Source organism: Lygodium microphyllum, chromosome 8, assembly GCF_053477565.2.
Source record: "Lygodium microphyllum isolate KBCC chromosome 8, Lygodium_microphyllum_v1.1.10, whole genome shotgun sequence".
Taxonomy (NCBI): Eukaryota; Viridiplantae; Streptophyta; class Polypodiopsida; order Schizaeales; family Lygodiaceae; genus Lygodium; species Lygodium microphyllum.
Window position 1 is genome coordinate 28,433,535 of NC_141142.1, and position 22,570 is coordinate 28,456,104.

At 42.0% G+C, this 22,570-nt stretch overlaps 1 protein-coding gene across 3 annotated transcripts in view; it reads right to left on the bottom strand.

Moving 5' to 3' along the window:
• LOC148032093 (glutathione gamma-glutamylcysteinyltransferase 1-like) overlaps nt 1–13,364 on the bottom strand; it is a 180,539-nt gene extending 167,175 nt beyond the window's left edge. The window contains exon 1 of one of the 3 annotated variants that reach the window (XM_087682719.1): nt 12,800–13,065. In XM_087682719.1, the coding sequence (XP_087538845.1) occupies nt 12,800–12,931 (132 nt within the window). In that variant the 5' untranslated portion in view covers nt 12,932–13,065. Of the gene's footprint in view, nt 1–12,799; nt 13,066–13,106 lie in introns of those variants that run through there. The other 2 variants (XM_087682716.1, XM_087682717.1) reach the window with 2 other exon arrangements.
• Nucleotides 13,365–22,570: the final 9,206 nt, after the last annotated feature.

The following is a 22,570-nucleotide window of genomic DNA, read 5'->3' on the forward strand; positions in this document are numbered from 1 at the left end:
CTGTATCTTAAGCAGCCTTGCCAAATGGCTATCCACATCAACCTTGGGTCAACTTTTCCCTTGTTGCTTGCCTTTGCCTTTGTCTTTATACCTAGAAAGCATAGCTACATCACCTCATCCCATAGCCATATTCTTTCGAGTCTGTTTCTCTTACAAAAAGAGGCCGATTAACTCCACGATTCATGTTGTGGCCCCATCAAAGAAAAATCCAATGGAGGATGGAAACTGAGATAAGACTTTGGAAGACAATTCAATGTAATGTTGACCACCTCTTCATTGGATATCCCCTCATCATAGAGATAGGGAACGCCCGTTCCGGCACATAGGAACAGATTAACGCATTCCGAGAGGTCGGAACCCAGGAAACGCTAGCGAAATGTTCCAGCCCATTCCCTGTCCCATTCCCTAGCCGTTCCAGGGCCGTTCCCTGTTTGGAACGGCCGTTCCAACAGCTAGCTTTTTTTAATGGTCGATTGACGTTGCAATTCCCTAGCCCGACGTCCCCTGTCACTAGCCCTACACTCTCCCGCCTCTCCCGTGCCTCTCGCCTCTATCGTTTGCCTATGCGATTGCCCCACCTACTCCCGCTGGTGTCACCTGCTCGCCTATGTCGCCCGCCTGCTCCCGCTTCTCCCGCTTGCCCTACCTGTGTCACCCGCCTGCTCCCGCTTCTCCCGCCTGCCACACCTACCTCATCTAGGCCCTATGGCCCACCTCTCCTGCCTGCTTGGCCTAACTCCCACCCGCGATTAGGTGAGGTCCAAGGAATCTCGTGTTGAAATTTTAGCTGAAATTTTTGCAATTTCATTGAACTTTGACACATGGATGTTGAAATTTTGGCTGCAAATTTCTGCAATTTCATTGAAGTTTGTTGATTATTTGTCACTTTTATATAGAGGGCAGCATTGACATCTATGGGATCTTCATCATCCTCAGCAGGTACTTCGTCAACAACTAGACAAAGTCGAAGCACTACTTGGTCATGGTGGGATGAGGTAGATGCACGGGTGAGAGGTGGAGAGCTCACCCTTGGAAATGCAAACTTTGCTCTTAGAGCAACTGGACAAGAGGCAAAAAGATGAAGCAATGTTTCATCACATGTAGTGCAGAATACACAACAACCAACAGAGATCTTCCGAGCACACAAAAAACCTCTCTAGTTGGAAGACCACCAATCAGCAGTCTCCACAAGAAGACTTTCAAATAGGGAACCTGAGACTTCCAAAGCTGAAGGAATCTTTCCTGCCACTTCTTTTTACCATCCCTAATACTCTCTCTCTCTCTCTCTCTCTCTCTCTCTCTCTCTCTCTCTCTCCTTTTTTTCGTAATGGATGTTATATTTATAAAGTACTAAACGACAAAAGAGTTACAAAAGTCATGGCAAAGACGCAGAGGAAATTGCCATATGCCAGGGGAGTAAGTCCTCCCGAGGGAGTAAGTTAGAGTGCCGAATGAGATCTATCTGCCAATGCAAGAGACCTTTAAGCCTAGCAATATGTCCCTGAACATTAGAGGCTGAATCAAAAAGAAAAGCGTTCCGAATGGTCCAATTGTGCCAGCAGCCCCAGTATCTAAGAAAGTGAAACAAGATCTTCATATGCGACTGTGCAGGTGTGGGATATTTGGGCCGCACAAAAACCCAATCAAAAGGGCTTAGCGAGAAACCAGCCACTGCTCGCCAAACCGCTGACAAGAGTGACCAGATTTTCTTAGCGAGAGCGCAATAAATAAATCGATGACGGGCTGATTCCACACTGGTGGTGCAAAAGAAACAATTGCCATTGGAGATTCGACGCTTGGAAAGGGCTGAAGCAAGAGGAAGACCACCAATCATCACCCTCCAAAGAAAGACCTTGCATTTGAAAGGTGTCTTGTTCAACCAACCCTCCATCATAGTTACCTTCCACCATGACTGAGATTTACGCAATCCCCATACAGTATTAGCTTTAGTAACCAGCCATTGACAATCTTTAATCAGAAGATGATACACCTGGTTAGCTGAGGTATTTTCCAAATTCAGCCGGCCTGAAAGGTCCCAGTCCTGCCAGGGACGATCTGAAGCAAGGGCAGGAAAGGGTTGTCTGCTTTGGAGCACCATCAAAAGCTGTCCCCATAAATCACGGTATCCACGAGGGATCCTGAAAAGCCTCCTGGCTGTACGAAACGATATCAACACATTGCGACTGGCAAGGGTGGCATCTGCAACTGAAGTCAAGCCCAAACGTGCCATGCGGTTAAATTTTGGTCCGAGCTCATATTTGCCTTCCCAAGAAAGTAATCGCGAGGCTGCCAACAATTCCAATTGAAAAGAGTTAGTAGCTAAGCGGTCCTCCGCTGGATACCACTGAGCCTTCTGGAGAACCAATTTCCAGGAACATACCAAATGAGCAAGCAGGGATGATGAAGGACTAGAAAACCGAGAGTCTGCATTAAGAACATGCCACCAAGAGCTCCAAATTTGGGTATTACCATGCACAAGCCTGTGATCCTCAAGAAAATAACGGGCTATAAAGACCCACGGGTGATGATCCAAGCATGTGGCACGAAAAAGAGACCAACGGAGTGCCAGCATATGAACCACCCATGCATTTGGGGGTACATGCATGCGACCAAGAAATCCATGAAATGCCTGCATGCAAGGAGTCCTTCTTCCATAACATGAAACGAATGTACTGAGTAAGAGCATTCAATGTAGTAGTAGTCCAAGGCAGCAACGGCAAGAAATATGTGAGCATTGGCAATATAATTGTCTGAGCCACTTTGAGGCGAACGTGGAAGGGCCAAGCCTGTGACTTCCAATACAAAAACTTAGCTACCAGTTTCTGTGAAATCCACTGTAGTAGTTGCTTTGGCCGAACATCAACACCCAAAGGGTACCCAAGATGCCTGACAATGGAACCACGGGAAACAACCATTCCCTGCTAGTCCAATGACTACAAATCTGACTCCGTGCAACTGAGAATGGCTGATTTCAAAGCATTGATATGAAGACCAGAAGCATGACCAAAGAGAGTCCAAACATCTAATGCTTTGCGAAGATTATCCTTGTCCGCACGCAAAATCATAAAGCTGTCATCAGCCAAGGATTGACTAATGAAGTGTTGTCCTAAAGGAAGAGACAATCCGGCCAACTGAGTAGAAGCTGCCATATGAGATAACATCGAAAGAACCGGATGAGTCGCAAGGGCAAAAAAGAGAGGACTCAAAGGACAACCCTGTCTCACAAAGCATGCAAGAACAAATGGCTCGGTAACACCACCATTCAGCATAACTCGCGAAGAAGCCGCAGCACTAATGGTGTAGATCAAACGAGACATCCGAGTACCAAAGCCCATAGTAGACATAAGTTTTGCAATGAAAGACCAGTCTTAATAATCAAAAGCCTTTTCCAGGTCCAATTGAATCAATACCACCTCCTAATTAGAGTGCCTTGCGTAGTCAATAGCCATTTGCACAATTAAGACATTATGCAGAATGTTTCGGCCCTTAATGAAACCATATTAAAGAGGATGCACAATGGCAGGAAGATGCTTATGGAGCCGATTCGCCATCACTTTGGAAAAGATTTTATACATAGAACCCATCAAAGAAATTGGTCGCCAATGTTTCAACATAGACGGCGAAGGAACTTTTGGAAGCAGTTTGATAAGTCCTTCTTTCCATGAGGAAGGCATGAACCCCATTTTCCAAACCTGCTGAAACATAGCCGTCAATGGTTTCACCAATCGGGTAGCAAAAACCTCAAAGAATTCATTGGTGAGACCATCCCAACAGGGACTTTTATCCTTGGGCAAGTGTAACAAAACATCCATAACCTCCGCCTCACGAATATCTGTCTCCAAAGTAGTTTGCACGTCATGTGGAATCTGATTGCGGACCAAATCATAGAAAACTGAGCGGGCATGAGTAATTTGATCAGAAGGTGAAGGAATAGAACCAAGAAGGTCTAGAAAATAATTCCTACACATATTCACAATAGTTTGAGGATCAATGACCATTTGACCTTCTGCATCCTGGAGTCTAGTCATATTCTCACGAGCAGGAGATGCATGGAGAGCTCGAAAGAACTTATGAGTCTGACAAGCACTGTCTTGCAAATTCTCAGTCAAATTTTGCAATTTGGCCTGCTAATAAGATTTCAACTGAAACTCTTTAATGAGATCAGTCAAACGCAGCAGAAATACATCATCTGGAGTCTCCACCAGTAGAGAATGAACCAAAGCCAGTAATTCCTCCACTGCTTGTCGACGCCGCCGACAAAGAGAGGCATGATGGATCCCATACTGCCGAACAACCCGGTGCACATTAGAGAGCAATCGTTCAAAAGAAGCATTGCCCTCAGAGGAGAAGTCCAATAAAAATCTATCAATCAATTGCTGCATATAACTCTGAAAGATTGAATGCTTCAAATAAGATGAGTTGAAACGCAAAGGGAGTCTATCCAGAAATTGCTTAAAAGGTGCAATGGATTGTACAAGCATCTCAAGTTGTAGAGTAAAATAGTCCGACAAGGCATATTGCTGCAACACTTTCATTTCCAGCATCTCAGGAAGAAAAGCATCATCCTGCATGATGTACATGCGGTCCAACCGCGACCATGTAGTTGTATATTGCGCAGAATGAAAAGTAAACCCTGTAGAAGAAGGGTGCAGCCATGACCAGAGATCTTGCTTAAGTACGGCAAGAGCAAACGCATTCCACACATGGCTTTCCGGAGCATCCATCACCGAATGCTCTGATGTGGACTGTGAAGGATCAACACACATATTAAAATCCCCCATCAAAAAACCTCGTCTGCCAAGTGACAAGAAGGTCTACAAAGTATTCCAAAGATCCTGGTGGGATAAAGGGTCATTTGGAGCATAGAGCCCAATTAACCATAAAATCTCTCCTTCAAATAAAACTTCAATCACCACAAAACGACCATGTACATCATTTTTAATAAGAACAGGCTGATATTTCTCATGTACAATCATAAGCACACCAGAATAATGCATGGCATGTGTCCCTGCATAAAACAAGCGAAACCCATGGCAATCCACAACTTTTCCTGCTTCACCGTGACTCTTGTGCTCAACAGCACACAAGGCATCCCACACACAAAAAACAATGCCCTGCAAAGTTACCCCATTTCAAATGAAAGTGCAAGGGATGCATGCCATAGCAATTAAGACGTAACCAAGCAGGCCTTTTCCAAGCAGTGTCCCATAACATACACAAACGGTTACGATTCGTGGCCCTTAGGCTCGGGGGAACCAAAACAGTGCTCACAACGGCCATGGCATCCTTTAACAATGGCTAATAGACAGCCGGACAATTTTCCACTTCAACCCACACTGGGCATTCGCATTGAAGCAAGTGTTGAAAATCTGCCATTGGGCGCCATGGCACAACATGAACCAAATGGCGATCAAAGAAAAATGGCAATTTAGTCAGCAGATCGGCACCATGCTTCTCAGATTTCAACAGTACCTCATAAAAGCCTCGAGGTCCAACAAAAATCTCTTCAACACACTCCCCTTGTTGTAGACTTTGCAGCCACTGGCGCATATAAGAAAGCACTGGGATCCTACCAATGAAGAAGAGTATAACAGCACGTTCATAAAATACTGAGAATGACCGCAAAACATTTTTAGGATCCACAGTGGCTTCCAGAACATCTTCAATTGTAGAGTCAAAAAACGCTTCATGATTATGTTGAACATAATCACCAAGCAGAGTGTTGGCAAACTCCAACAAATGCTCCCAGTCAACATCTTGAGAATCCACAGAATCAGAAGCAACCTTAGCATAAGAACATTCCTGATGATCCATTGTATCTTCCGAAGTATGCTTGGTACATTTGCCCACAGGCTAGAAGTCAGGACCAAGTGGCGTCTCCTCTGTGCAAGGAACCATATCCTCTGGTTCCTCTGATTCAGAATCCGGACCAAGGGCTTCCACCGTTTGGTCAATAAAGGCCATGTCCAGACCAGCCATGTTGTATCACCACTTTAACAAGAGATCTGAAGCTATTTATAGGGGGCTCTCTCTCTCTCTGCTGCCACAGTCTGCCCGAAAGCAAAGCAGGATGCCACGAACAGACCTTGCGTAGGTCAGATACAGAGCCACGATCCGTAAGTAAGACGACCTTCAAGCCTGTCAATAGTCGCAGAAACACAGGCGAGCTCCCACGACAGATAGGCACAGGAAGATTGGCGCAACGATGGCTAGTGCAGAGCAAAGTGTTGGGGCAAGAGAGCACAGCAGGGTGTCAGGGCGGGAAGGTTGGCAGGGCGAGATGTTGTCGTCAGGGCAGAACGAACCCCACGCTAGACTGAGGGGAGATCTCCCGTAGCGCACAGTATCCTGTTGAGGTGGAACGGCAGCAGCAAGGGACGAAGAGTACTGTCGAGCGTGGGTTGCAAGGAAGCGGAAAGGCAGGCACACGAAGAAAGGCAGGCGCAGACGACGCTGGGCTTTAACGTGGAGCCCCAAGGCGGCGACCTGCACGAACACGAACGAAATACGCAGGGGCGATAGACGGAAACCCTAGGCGGGGTCCCGTCGCATCCCCACTAGCACGCTTGCCATTGATCTCCTCTCAGTACTCTCTCTCTCTCTTTTTTTTCGTAAAACTCTCTCTCTCTCTCTCTCTCTCTCTCTCTCTCTCTCTCTCTCTCTCTCTCTCTCTCTATATATATATATATATATATATATATATATATATATATATATATGCCATTCCCTCCATCCCCGTTCCCTAACTTTGGGTGTTCCCCCCGTTCCTGGTAACTATGCCCCTCATCAATAGTCAGCCAACTGCTCTCTTAAATCATGTATGTAGGTAAGGTGATCTGTCATGCCATCACACTCACCTATGTGTGCATTTTCCAACTCTCTTCTCAAGTAAGAGATTCTAGCCTCATTCCTAGCTATAAACATGTGCTCAAGAACATCCCATGCTGCCTTCCAGATCTTGCAAGACCAAATATGAGGTATTATTGCTCTTTTGATTGATAGAGCAATTAAAGGCCAAGCATGTGCATCTTTGAAGTCCCATCTCCTCTATTCATCTATAGGAGGAATGGAGCAATAGCAGGAGCAGCTGGCTGTCCTCTAGCACCTCTTTGAGGTGTTCAAGGAGCAATCCTCCCTGGTCTAGCCAAATCATCAATCACATAATCCCAATGATCTTTAGCAACCAACAAATTGCGTACCATGAAAATCCATAAGGAGTATTTGGTGCCATCCAATTTTTCCTCTCAAGTAAGGATGCCCAAAATGTTGGTATGATCATGATGAACTTGTTGTGCCATTGCTGTGATAAAATACATAAAATCTGCACACAAACACTTCCATGTGAACTATACTCCCACGAGTACCAAAATCCCAACACGGGATAGAGAATGCAATCTCAAAACTGTCACAAAACAAATTCTGCAAAAAATGCCTCACAGCGCATGTCAAATCTGCACAAAACAGCAATGCACTGCTGTACTATGGAATGCATGCCCAAAAATTGAATTTCAAAAATTTAATGCTGTAAATCCCCAAATTTGCATAAATTTCTGTGCCCCAATTATACCAACCAGCAGACAAATGTTGTATTTGCACCTGTTTTCTGCCTTGGGATGCGTGCAATGCAAAGCCTCAAATTTTCTCGAAGAAATTTGTACTTCCTACCTTGAAATTCTATGAATTGTCACCCTGGCACAGTTGGCACAGCACGCAAGGCAAAGCTGGGCAGAGTGCAAGGCAGCGCAAGACAACAGGCAGCAGGGCAAAGCAGGGGATGGTGGGGCATGCAGGGCCGCATGCAACGGATTGTGCAGCAAGCGGGGCATAGTGAGCAGCAGGCAGTGGTGGCTCAAGTGATGCAAGGAGCGCAGGGCAGCAGGGCAGCAAGGTCCTCCCTCTCCTTCTCTTCCTTGGCTGTGACAAATCTCGCATGGGCAGCGGCATCAATGATTGCGATCAAGCCACTCTAATACCAAATGTTGGAACTGGTTATGGAGGAGAGAGAAACATGAGACATGGTGAGCTCCCTTAAAATCCCTTTGTTGTTACAAAAGTCCTGAAAGGCTTTGGACATATATATTCTCCACCATTGTCAGAGTGAAGACACTTTAATGCCTTGCTGGTTTGATTTTCAGCAAGTGCCTGAAATTTTTTAAAATTATGCGAGGTCTCGTCTTTATGACGGACTGGATAAACCCATATGGTGTTGCAAAGAGTATGAACAAGACCATTCTAGATAGGGTCTGTACAATGTTGTCACATGCTACTTTACCTCATGGATTTTGGGCAGAGGCTGTTATGACAGCCGTACACTTGATTAATCAGTCACCAAATAGATCTTTTGGGGAGGGGAGGGGGTCCCTCAAAAAGCGTGGTCGGGCAAGCCACCTTCGTATGCTCACTTGAGAGTGTTTGGCTATGAGACATTTCTGCACATTTGCAAGGAAGAACACAACAAACTTGAGCCAAAGTCCTATAAATGTATTTTCCTAGGATATAGTGATAAGGGTGAAATGGGATATAGCTTATGGGAGCCTAAAAAAAGGAAAATTGTATATAGCAATGATGTTATCTTCCGAGAAGATCGCATACACAAGCAGCCTGAAAAGATTGAGGAAGTCAGAAGGGTTGTATTCTAGGAAGATGTACAAATAGGACAACAAAGAATGCCCACTAGACAATAGCAAATATCTACCGTAAATGGCCCTGAAAATGCAAGGAATGATGTTGAAAATTGTCAGCAAGATATTGCCCATAATGTACCACAATTTCAGCAAGAACATATGCCTTTGAAACAACCAAAACCGGCTTTACAACATGCTGAACCTGCAAAACAACAAGCTGTTAATGCAAATTTGCAGGCCATGATATACCACGATTTCAGCAAAAACAAATGCTTTGGAACAACCAGAACCGGCTATACAGCATGTTAAACCTGCAAAACAGCAAGCTGATAATGCATATTTGCAGGCTGAACAGCCTGCAAATCTTGATCATTGGGTCCGTAGGTCAACCAGAATGCAAAGACAACCAGAAAGGTTTGTTCCTAGTATCAATTATGTGGCTGATTATGTCATGTTGACAGATTGTAGTAAGCCATCATACTACAAGAAAGCAATGCACATAAAAGATAGCAAGAAATGGCATAAGACTATGCTATCAGAGATGGAATCTCTCATGAAAAATGGCACTTAGGATTTGGTGCATTTGTCTAAAGGGTAGAAAGTGCTACCATGCAAATGGGTTTACAAAATGAAAGTCACTTCTGGTTCTTTGCCAAGATACAAAGCACGATTGGTTGCTAAAGAATACAAGCAGAAACATAGAATTGATTTGATGAAATTTTTCCTCTTGTTGTCAAAATGACTACTTTGCAAACCATTTTGGGCTTGGTTGCATCTGAAGATATGAAACTCATACAAATGGGTGTAAAAACAATTTTCTTACATGGTGATCTGCATGAGGAGATCTATATGCAGCAGCCCGACGGTTTTGTTGCAAAGGGGAAACAGCACATGGTATGTAAACTCAACAAGAGTTTGTATGGATTGAAACAAGCACCATGAGAATGGTATCATAAATTTGATACATTTATGCAATCTCAAGGATTCCATAGATCTCAAGTTGATCACTGCTTATACATCAAGAAGGCAGCGGATGGCAACCTTATTCTCTTGGTTTCGTATGTGGATGACATGTTGATTACAAGCAAGGATGTTCATGCTTTGGACTTCTTGAAACAAAGCCTACACAATAGCTTTGATATGAAGAATCCTAGTAAGGCTAATCATATTCTCGGCATACATATATTCACAGACAAATCGCAGGGTCTTCTCTATCTGTCACAGCAGGAGTATCTTACTAAGGTTTTGCAGTGTTTCAATATGGAGGGTGGGGAAGCCATTGGAGTACCGTTGCCTCCATATGTGAAACTTAGTACAGATGACAACCCTACGTCTAATGATGGAAAGGCTGAGATGACCAAGATTCCTTATGCTTGAGTTGTTGGTAGCTTGATGTATGATATGGTTGCTACATGGTCTGACATTGCATTTGTGATGGGAGTGGTTAGCAGATACATAGCATATCCTGGCAAAAAGCATTGGAAAGCAGTGAAGGGTATCATGAGATACCTTAAGCGCACAAAGGACTTGTGCATCTACTTTGAAAAGCTGAATTCATATGCAATAGACTTCACGAATGCAGACTATGCTGGTCATCCTAATTGTAGGAAGTCTACTTCAGGATATATGTTTATGTTCCAGAGGGAGCTGTCTCTTGGATATCCAAGCTGTAAAAGTGCATTGCATTGTCTACTGCAGAGGCAGAGTATGTGGTTGCCATTGAGGCATACAAGGAGGCTTTACAGCTTTCACGTCTAGTAACGGAGCTTGGGATCACACAGGTTCTTATCCTCCACTGTGATAGTCAAAGTGCTATTGTGCTAGCACAGAATCCTATCTTTCATGCAAAGACAAAACAGATACATGTAAAGTATTGTTTTATCAGGGATGTACTTGACAGCAAGAGCATTGAGCTTGTCAAGGTATATACCGATGATAACCCTACAGACCTTCTCACGAAGAGTCTTTCAACAGAGCAGTTTGCTCATTGCCGCCAGATGATGGGGGTTGGATAGTATATGTGTATTTCAGCTTTGTACATACATAGACTTAGCTGATTATTTCCTCTACCTTCAGGTACATTGCCTTTAGATGGGAGGTTGTTGGGAATAAAGACCCACTGTGTCTTTTACGCTGTTCGGGCGTGTACGCACCCTTACACATGTAATATATATATATATATATATATATATATATATATATATATATATATATATATATATATATATATATATATATATATATATATATATATATATATATATATTATCAATACCTAAAGTGATACACTTCGTGATTGTATCCACATTGAGTCTTGTGCTCTCTCTTCCTCACTCACTCACTCTCTCTCTCGTAACAAAAAGCATTGTGTATCTCGATTCTCGCGCACTTGCTAATAGCAAGAGCTATGGAGATTCAAGCAAAAGAGAAACCAAGATAGTATATAGTAACTCTAACAATCACAGTGTGTGGTCTACCTTCCCTTATTCTATTGTCATAGAAAGAATAAAAAATAAAGAATAAAGAATAAAGTGACAATGATAAGCACCCGCCACTTGCAGTGTATAAGTATACGGGGATAGTGTACAAAGTAAATATAGGCAGCTAGGCACAAGCAGTCTTTAACCCCCAACACTATTACCTAGCACTAAATATAGACGGCTAGTCGCAGGTGACCTTTAACCCCCAACTCTATTGCCTCGCACTAAATCAATAGCATGATTCTCAAGCCTTTCTGATGAAAGTTTCTCTAGTAGAGACTTGAAAAAGCAATCCCCAAAGTCTCTAAGAAAATCTATCTACTATTTAACCAACTTAAATATACATGAAATTTTGTTGTATAGCTCAACTCCCTTTGGCACAAGCAATAAAAAGGAATTGTTGGAATCTCTTTGAAAACCTTTACTTGCTAAAGTGACTAAAATTGGACAAAAGATACTCCCAAACCTCATTAAGGTTGCAAATTGGAGGACAGATCACAAAGCTTGAGATATCATGGTTTAGTAGATGATATTGTGCATCACATCTCGAGGATTAAGGATGTCAAGAAAGCTAGGGATGGGTTTGATGCACTTTAGTTATCAAGCCAAGAAATCTAAAACCAACCTCTTTATGTAGTTTTACAAGTTGAAAGTGATTGCACATAGGTCAAATCAATTGTGGTGCCTTTGTGCATTAGTTATTTCACCTAATGATCAAAGTTGACTATCCTTAGTATGAAAAGAGCCTTGCCAATGACAATGTTTGTCCACCACTCCATGCTCATGCTAGACTCCATTGCTTTGAAGGGGCTACCTACAAAGGTCAATTTGTCCATAAGGCTTAGACAGTAAATCAATAGCATGATTCTCGAGCCTTTCTAATGGAAGTTTCTCTAGCAAAGGCTCAAGAAAGCAATAGTCTCTAAGTGATGCAGTCTAGTTATCAAGCTAAGAAATATAAAACCAAGCTCTTTATGTAGTTTTACAAGTTGGAAGTCATCACACATAGATAAGACCAATTGTAGTGCCTTTGTGCATTAGTTGCTTCACCTAATGATGGATCAAAGTGGGTATCCTTAGTTTGAAAAGAGCCTTGCCAATGACAAGTGTATCTGTTAATCCATACTAGACTCCATGGCTTTGAGAGGGCTACCTACAAAGGCTAATTTGTCTATAAAGCTTGTGAATTGAGTATATTGCAAGTAGTTAACCTTTCCATTTTTGGACAATCCTTCCATCTATCTAAGATTCTTATCTAGACAAGTACAATGGACTCCTAGTTGTGGGCCCAAGGGTATTGGAAGCTATAGATAAGTATCTTCACACACTCATTGAAGATCACATTGGACCTTCTATCCCCAAGGCCACAAGGTTGAGCTCCTCTTAATTGAAAGACCTCTTGTGGACCCTCCTTTGCACGGCTGCAAGGATTTCAATGAGCTTAGGCAGATTAAGAGAACTTTTGCACAAAGGAATGATTTGGGTCCTTGTCAATCAATCTCGTGCATGAGAAGGACGAATCCATGGACCTTTCTATGGACAATCCTTCTTTAAGCAAGTTGACCATCGTCAAGAACATTACCACCTTAGACACCAACAAGCTCTCAGGAGTCCAAACAAAATCTGCTACCTTAGGTTACAAAGAGATATATGCATGTATATGTATGTATGTATGTTTGTACGTGTGCTTCTCACCAAAGCCATGTCTGTGACGAAGCGAACAACACTTTTCAGCCCAATATGCCCACTGATCATTATCCTTAGGAATGGCTGAATCAATGGTCTGTTCTCAGAGAAGCTTAACTGTGACGCTCTTCTTGCAAGCATAGCCTCGATTATGTTTTCAATGCCCGTGTTGATATAATTGGGTTAACATGTGCATTATCTGATGTACATGAATGAATGGTCTGTCCTCAGATGAGATTGATGATAATTGGGTTGCAGTGTGGATTATCTGATGCATATGCAGATGGATCTCGAGCTCGGCCAAGAGGCAGATCACCTTTCCTTCATCAGAGGCAAACTCGATGGCTGGCGGGCTTGGCAGGACGCGCTTGTAAAATCCAGCAACAGCCATTAACCTATCAAGACTCTTCAGTCCTGCACAGTCCAAAATTCAAATGCTTGGGCTCTCCAACATTCCTTTGTCTTCATTAGGCCTCATGTGTGGTGAGAAACCCGTCGCTGCTTGGCCTCTTTACCATTCCTTGTTCCTTGTCTTTCCGGTACACTTTAATTGGTTAGTCCAAACCCTTGCGCTACTCAACATTTCACCTTCATTCCCACTTGATGTTGATGATAACCCCACGCATCTTGCTTTTAGATAAAGCATAACCTTTAGTTTGATCTTGCCTTTATTCCCATTGCTTCCAATAGGGCTTACTCATAGATTTGCCCTTATTAATGGCACATTGTCATCACAGGTGCAACGCCCCAATGCTTCTTGATTAGATTACTTCATATTAAAAGTTTTATGTAAAGCATGGTCATTATTCCCATTGCTCCTAATACAGGCTACTAGGTTCTCCATGCCTAGGTAGCCCAAAGCACAAAGTTACAAATATGAAGTACACCTCATGCCCTATTACTTTACATGGCAAGAGTGTTGTTGGCTAGATATGCCCTATGCATAGGCATCATACTTTGTTGTCGCCATCCATACACTACTAAAAGACACTTTATACACTAGAGTTTACACTTTGTGGAAAAAATAGCCAAATATATCAGCTATATTTGACTCATTTTTATATATTGATCGTGTAATTAATGTCATTTTTAATATTAACATTTATAGTGATGTACTATTCTTAGTAAGTATATTAATACTCAATATCCATATTGAAATAAAGTTGCTAATATATATTGATAATACAAACTAATTAATATAGTTAAGGTTATTAATAACATAATGTAAAATAATTAATATTATTAGTTTTAATAGTATTTATATTTATGTAATTTAATACATAACCTATATCTGTTAAAGTGTTAATATTAATGTCTCTTAACTTGTGCATTGATCAATTAACATGTTAATACAATCTATAATGTGGGTAACGTATAAGTATTTATGTATTGATATTTTCAATATTAATGTATCAACATCAATTATGCATACTAATAACTACTACTACACATCACGTGGTTGGCACCAAAACATAAGCTCACAAGGCTACGACTTGCTTGCTTTGTTAGATATGCTCAATGCCCCACCCTCATAAGATGCCACCAATGATCCATGGTTCTCATAGTTATAAGGCCCCCATTATGAGGAGAAGCCATATGTGAGCCCGAATATTGGTTGAGTCTTGACTTGTATGTCAGATAAGGTCTATGTGAACGGCTAGCAAAAAGGTGATCGTTGTGGGTCTAATCTTTGGGTTAGATGGAGATCACCATCTAAGCTTCACAGTGGAAGCACATGGGTGGATGAAGCCAGATTTGTATTAGTTGTTTGGAGCTAAAGAATTTTTTTTCTCCTCTTATCAGTTGTGTACTCTCTATCTCTTTTTCAGATTCTGTTCATTGTGCTGTGTAATTTTTACATGCTTTGCAATCTATTTAGCCACTAATTTACATGTTGCATGTGTAAACAATCAACACACGTCAATGAAACATCATGATATTTCAATATATATAAAGCTTTCTCAAAACTTTAAATGGATTGCAAGGTAGATTTCATTGCAACTATGTCAGAAAACATAATCAAAACAACATGCTAGCACTTTCAAGAATACAAAGGAGAAGAATCAAGCCTTTGTATGTAAGGCAACATAGATGGATTGTAAACATAAAAAGCACAATGTTTAAGACCAATTCAAAAAACTTTTCTCTTTCATAGGCTAGTATTGTTAGAAAGCAAAGGAGCATCTGTGGCATTGTGCAATGGCAAAGTGTGCATGTTTCTCTTATAGGAACGGTCCCCAATACTAGTCCTCAAGAGCTTTCATTTACTTGGAAAAAACACTTTAAATCACTTATCAATAGGAGACGTGTTTAAAAAGAATTGTTAAAAAATAGAAAATCTAGCTACAATCACCTTAATTAGAGATAGGTGCATGAATCTCTGTTTCTTTAGTCACAATCACATCAAGGTGCAATTGGTGCACCCTAATTAAGCACAAAAGATCCATGAACTCATGATGCTCCCAATATCAAGGAATGCACAAAGAATGGGTTTTTTAAACCACAAATGGATCTAAAGGGGTAACTGCATAAAAGTATGGGATATATCCCCCATATTAAACCTCAACAAAAGTCAAATTAGAAGAATCCAAGTATGGAAGGATAGGCAGATGCTCCACAATGCGAGCACGACTCCAACGGATAGTTGGATCTATCAATATACCATAGTTGAGTTTTTGAAGTAGGATACTATGTATAGGTGAGGGTAGACATTTGAACAAGCTCTTAAAAAGAGAAGATATTGGCCACATTAAGAAAAGCAAAATAAAGCATGAATTCTTTAAATTTAAGAAAGAAATAAAATATTTGTATGTACAAAACATAACCTCGAAGTTATCACAAGCATTTTTAGAGGGAAATGCACAATGAACCTCTCAAAATGATTACTTTTTCAAAAAACATGCAAGGTATCTTAAACTTTTTTAATAATTTTACTTATTGAAATCAAAAACTAAAGAAGGATAATCCTAATGGTAAAAAGAGCAAATAATATATGACTTAACAACACCCTTTTACCAATACAGGGGTGGCAATATAGCTGCACGAAGGAAAATACCAAATCCACGATTTTAGTCTAACAAAAGAAAAAGGTCCAAATTTGTGTCTCAAGACATCTACAATGTGGATAAAGAGAAACAAAGATGCCAACCCATTTGTCTCAACAAACCATAGAACCTTGCAAACACTACAAGATATAGGCCTTATACCGACGTTAAAAGCGACGAAAATGTAAATAAAGAAATTTGCCCCCATCGTCACAAAAAGCGTCATTATTGGGCGACGTCATAGAACAGTCTGTATTAGTGTCGTTATCAGCGTCGGTATCAGCAACGTTGATAACGACGCTTTGTGACACTAATAACGACGCCAACAACGATGCGTGCAGGTAAATTTGCGATGCTAATAGCGATGGTAACAAGGGAAAAAAAATTGTGGTAGGGTAGTGCCCTACCACATATAGCACTATGTGCTTTATTTGGGCCATACAAAATAGTTTCTGCACTGTGTACATAGTACAATGCTTGTGTAAATAAAGACAAAGTGTACTTAAATCATAACACTGATACATGAAATAAATACATGATCGCATAATAAAAGCGAATGGTACAATCATGGCAAGATATCACTACTATATAGAAAATGTCTACACTGATCACGTGACCAAAAAAGAAGAGTGTGTGAGCTCCAGGGATCCAAGGGTGAGCTATAGATCCTCGCCACTCGAAAGCTCATCCCGCCACAAAGGAGTATCGAACGGACTCTGCAAAAAAAGAAACAACTACACATCAATCCACCATACAATAATACATTCTAATTAAACATGGTAACTCCGGACAAGAAAAATGAGTGACTTACAGGGCCTTTGCGTCCATACAATCTGTTGATCAATGCAGTGAGACTGTGTGTCTCTGCATATCGAGTCTCAAGGCCTGTTGAATCGCAATTTGTAATGGAGTGCTGCAAAGCAAACAAAATACTAACTGTTAGAAACACGATTGTCGGTACAAAGGATATTGCAAAAAAATAAGCAAGCAAAACAAAAGAAAAGCTTACAAAGTCCTCCAGATATGTCATATGGCCGCCACTCCCAAGATGATGGACCACTCCGGCCTCTAGTCGTGCCCTCGTCGCCTCACGCTGCTGACTCCAATGTCCTTGAGAATCTGTAACCTTCTCCCTCAGTCGGCGCCAGTCGTCCGTGTCTAGCCACTCGGGCTTTGCAGCCCCACTCTTGAGTGCCTTGCGTGCATCTGATCGTCTGTGTGACATATATGCACGCATGCACTCCATCATCCAGCCTGTAGAAAACCTATCTGCTATGGCTGGTACTGGAAACTCCTCATGCAAGGATGCTACTATGTAGTCATTCCTTCCCTTCGGTATGTTTTTCCAATGATCCAAGACGTTGTGCCGAAAAACTTGTTGGCACAACTCTCTCATATGAGCCATTATCCTTCTCCCCTCATCATTCATAATAATTGCTCTTGACCTACCATCTACAAGGTAGGCATACCCCTCTGGGGTATTCCTAAGATGGGTCCTCTCCCACTAGCGACCACGCTTCTGGGCATATCCAGGAGACCCCTGTACATCTAGTGTACCGATCGGGATAACATCTATTGGAGTAGCACCCATAGGGGTGCCACTTGCGGACGGCTGAGCAAAAGCCGGAGTGACTGGAGCAGATGTCCCCACAGGTGTGACAAATCCCAGAGGTGACGCAACTCCAGCAGAACGACGAGACGGAGACACTGCGTCCATGCCTCCACAGCAACCACCTGAGCCACGCTCTTTGGAACCGCCACGAGAGCAAGGAGTAGTACTTGTGTCTCGAGCCGACCACAGGCTCATTGCATATGTATCTCTGCAGCATCCCCCTGACCTTGAAGCACTCCCTCCATTTGGCCTAAGTTTGGAGCGTCGACCTTGTTTGCTCGAAGCTAAAGCATCTGATCGTGCCAAAGTAGATCTAATAGAGCGGCCTGCCGCCATGTCTCTGAATCTCGCCATCTGATCTGGAGACATGCACGTGAAGATATCTTACAACTCCTTATCGCTCATCCCTCAACTCATCCTGATGATCTAAGTATCCACAAAGGTCACCTGCACAGACAAAAAATGATGTTAGCAGAATCAATTTAAATCATACAAAGCACGGTAATATAAATCTTTAAAAAATAATCTTACTTAAAATGTATATCTTATGTATCCTTATAAGCAATTAGTCAATGAATTGAGTAAGTGAATGCTCCAAGTATGAAGTATCCTATGGTCCCATGTCAATCTCCTGACACAACTCGGTATAAACTGGAAGGTTGATAGACATGTCACCACAAAAGGATGAGTCCACCTCGTTCTCAAAGAATTCTTGGACTCTTGTATTTCCATCATTGTTACCCGATGCTGGCTTCTCTACATCACTTTGATTATATACTCTCACACTTTGGGGAGCTGAAGGTATAACATACCACCATCGAGGTTGTCAGAGATTTGGATAGAAGATTACATGTTCACAAACACGTACAAGAGAGATTTAACTATTGTCATATACCATGTTGTAATACAATTAACAAACAAATGAGTTCATGCACCTGTTCACAATGGGTCGTTAACACAAAGGTGTCGCACAAATCTATCCATTTTTAAAAAAAATCTATTTTGAGAAATCCAGATGGACCTCGTCGAAGTGTTGCTCCAACTCTTTCAAGTACCACTTTAAACCACTACACATCGAATAGTATCATGGAGAAGTTACGGTAATCCACCGTAACGATACTTTGCAAGTTTCCAAAATATTCCATCTCATCTATAATCATGTTTGGATCGGTTGCTCGTCGTTGGCTCTCTTGCTCAAACCTTGCCATGATACAACAGTCTGTTGTGGAGCGCATTTTGTCAATACGCTCCACGCGAAAATGTCGTCCTCGCGACCATGCTGCACTATATATTTTGTATTGTACATTGAAACACTCAATTAGTTGTCCCATATAAAATATAGATACGACAAATCCTAAACATATTATCACCTTTGGACTACATCTCCTCAAGAATTCCCACTCCTCGGTTGAGACCTTCATCCCTTCGCGAGACGTTGTAGTCAAAGCTCCATGCAACCATCGCGTTGACATAAACCACGGCATCTCCTCCATGCCCTCAGGATATCGAATCGGTCGATGGCGCAGATCGCGCTTTCTCTCGATCTTGCCTAGATTGCTGGTACCTGGCGAGCCACGTCTCCATAGAGGCATGGTGCAACATACAAAAGCAATTCACTTTCTCCTCCATTACAGCATCCATTCTTTTTTCTACCCCATTTCCAATCACCACACCTTCGGTTAGTCTATCATTGTCCTTGAGCAACCATAGCATACTGTTGTCTGGATCCACCATTGGTAGCCATTATGAAATATACACTAGTACCTCAGACACCGACCAACCTTCAACCATGCTACCTTCTAGCCGAGCTCGTTGTCACACAAAGCCTTTCCGGGTTTTCATGAAGTGCTCCAAGAAGAACATCCATCACGTATGGATAGGTCCAACAATCTCCACTTCATCTACAAGATGCACAAGAAGGTGGATTTGTATCTTGAGCATGCTGGTAGGCAGGTATTTCTCAAAGAGACAGACCGTCTCCACTGTTCCCCGCCTCGCAGATTCAATAGAGGACATCTTAATCTTCTTCTGTGAGATCTATTGTACTAAAGTTGACAACATGTAAATGGCCCTGCGTATTTCTGGAGTAAGGCATCCTGCGATCGCGATCGGTAGTACAAACTACCACAAATGAAAAAGCATTATGAACAATGACTACACTCCAAATAGCAAAATGCGCAGGCCACTTACGATCCATTCGTAGTATAAACCTGACATATCTTATGCCAATCATGGAATTAGTCGTCTTAAGAAAATGCGGACCTGAGAGAACACATCATACCCGTCGTAGACTTGACTATTTGCTTCACAATGCGCTCTTCTTTAGTGGACAAAACCCAAGGAGCGCGAGGTAGCTGCACGCAACCATCAGCACTCGACTGCGGCCAAAGTGCCTCCATCTTTCCTACCTCCTTCAAATCCATTCGTGCCTCTATAGTGTCTCTCTTTCCTATGATGTGGTCCCATAGCAAGCTGCCCACATTCTTGAAAATATGCATGGGATCCAACAAGTGGTTGATCTGTAAGTGGGTCCAATATGGCAACTCGTAGAAAACTGAGAACCGTCGCATTCCATTTGGATGTGACTCCGCGTGGACCATTTTTAGCTTGTACCAGCTTTGGGCATTCATACGTGTTGGAGGTCGTCCAAGAAAACCTTCCCTGAGTTCATGACCCTCTGGCAAGAAAGCGGCATGTCCTTGATATACCATCTTCTTCATGGTTCGTGACCTTCGAGAGTCTAACTGTGGCCCGCACAATAGATATGCATGATAACCTGAGGTAACCAGACCTGTCCCAACACCTCTATCCAGTGAATACAAACTTGAACGAGCTATGATAGATATTACCAACGAAAACGGAAGCCTATTTACCTGAGCACTCTCCGAATCCCAGAAAGTCATGCATCGTCCACATGAGAATGGCTTGAATATTGGCGGACTGTCGACCATCGCGCTTACTCATATCTTGCACGGTGACCCCCTCCTCCCACAAAATATTAAGCTCATCGACTAATGGATGAAGATACACATCCATATTTTTTACTTTGTAGCGGCCGGGGACGAGTAAGCTAAGGATGAGATGTTCTTTCTTCGTAGAAAGCCATGGAGGGATATTGTAGTTGACAAGGACTATAGGCCACACACTGTAAGAAGTTGAGCGCAGACCGAATGGGTTCACACTATCCATTGCAAAATGGAGCCGAAGATTCCTTGGCTCTTGGGCAAAGCCTGGGAAGGTAGAGCCAATGTGGCTCCATGTGTGTGAATCCGTTGATATTCATTGAACTCCATCTGTGGACCTATTCTGTGCATGCCATGTTGTCAAGCTCGCCATGCCGGACATACGAAATATGTGGTTTATGCAGAGGGATAAGCGAAAAGTGTCTAAGAACTTTTTGAGGGATGGTTTGCCCTTGCAAGTCTTGTCAATACCTGTGAGAACCACACTTTGGACATGTCTCCATAGTCTCGTATTCTCCTCGAAACAGTATGCAATCGTTGATACATGCATGGATGCTGTTGTAGTCTATGCCAAGCTTTCATAAAACATGTCGTGTATCATCACGAGACTTAGACATGGTATTTGTAAGTGGTAATATATGATACTTCAGTAACCTGAAAAAGAATCATAAAACACCTTGAAAAAGCACAAATGTTTTTAATGATAGTGCCGAAAAGAAATCAACGAAGCATACGTACAAGGTACTCGATCAACTCAGTCACACTCACATCACTCCATCCGTATTTTGCTTGCACACTTAGGAGTGCAAGCAGTGTCTTCAGGCGAGATACTCGGCACCCATCATATAATGGTATGGATGCTTATAGGTAAGTCTCGAAGGATGTTTATCTCCTCTGGTATTGACGATATAGATTGGGTAGTACCTTCCAAGTGGTGGATTGGCTTAGGCACTCCATCCATCGCACGCCCACGAACTCTTCTAATTGGCTGCAAAGGGTGCACTCCTCCTTGGGACGAGACTTTCTATCCCAAAGAGGAGTGCATCCTTTGCCAGCCACACCCAATCTTTTTGTATATGGTATTCAATTAGCTTGCAAGTAGAATGCATGTATTAACTTTTCTTACCGTTTGCTGAAAATCCAAGATCGCCTGATCAATGATCTCAGATTGAAACTTGCCGAAGCATCGTACATGTTCTATAGACAATTGACGTTTTCATCGAATTGCCAGCTTGCATTGAGAGCAAGGACATGGGACACGCTGATTAAGATATGCCTCGCGATCTTGAATATCAAAACCTTCATCATTTTCCATTTTGTCTATGTTACGACAAACAATTTGTTTTTGTTATCATTCTTTTTTTCTTTCTTAAATTGTTTGAGAAGGGATTTCTTCTCTTCCTCCCCCTCTCTCATTTTCTTTAACAAAACATATCTCTCTCTCTACAACAACAACAACAACTACAACTACTACTACTACAAATAAGAAAAGAAAAAAAAGCTACTAGTACTACCACTACAACAATAACAACAACAAATAAGAAAACTAGACAACAATAAACAAGAAAACAAAAAAAACCATTACTACAATAACAACAACAAATAAGAAAACCACTACTACTACTATTACAACCACGACCACGACCACGACTACGATGACGATGACGAAGATCATGACTACGATCACGACTACGACTATGATTACGATCACGACCACGACTACCACTACCACTATAATAAACAAGAAAAAAAGAAAAAACAATAACAACAACAACAACTACTACTACTACTACTACTACTACAATAACCACAACCACGACCACGACTACCACTACCACTACCACTATAATAAATAAGAAAAGAAGAAAAAAAAAACAACAACAACAACTACTACTACTACTACTACAGCAACGAAAAACAAGAAAACTAAACAACAATAAACAAGAAAAGAAAAGAAAACTACTACTACAACAAACAAGAAAACAACAACCTCTCCCTCCCTCTCCCTCTCCCTCTCTTTCTCTCTTTCCCTATTATGTTTAATGTTTTCTTCCTCTCTCTCTCGTTCTTTCTTTCCTTTTCTCTCTTCCTCTCCCTCTCTCATTTCCTCTCCCTCCCTCTTCCTCTCCCTCTCTTTCCCTATTATGTTTAATGTTTTTTC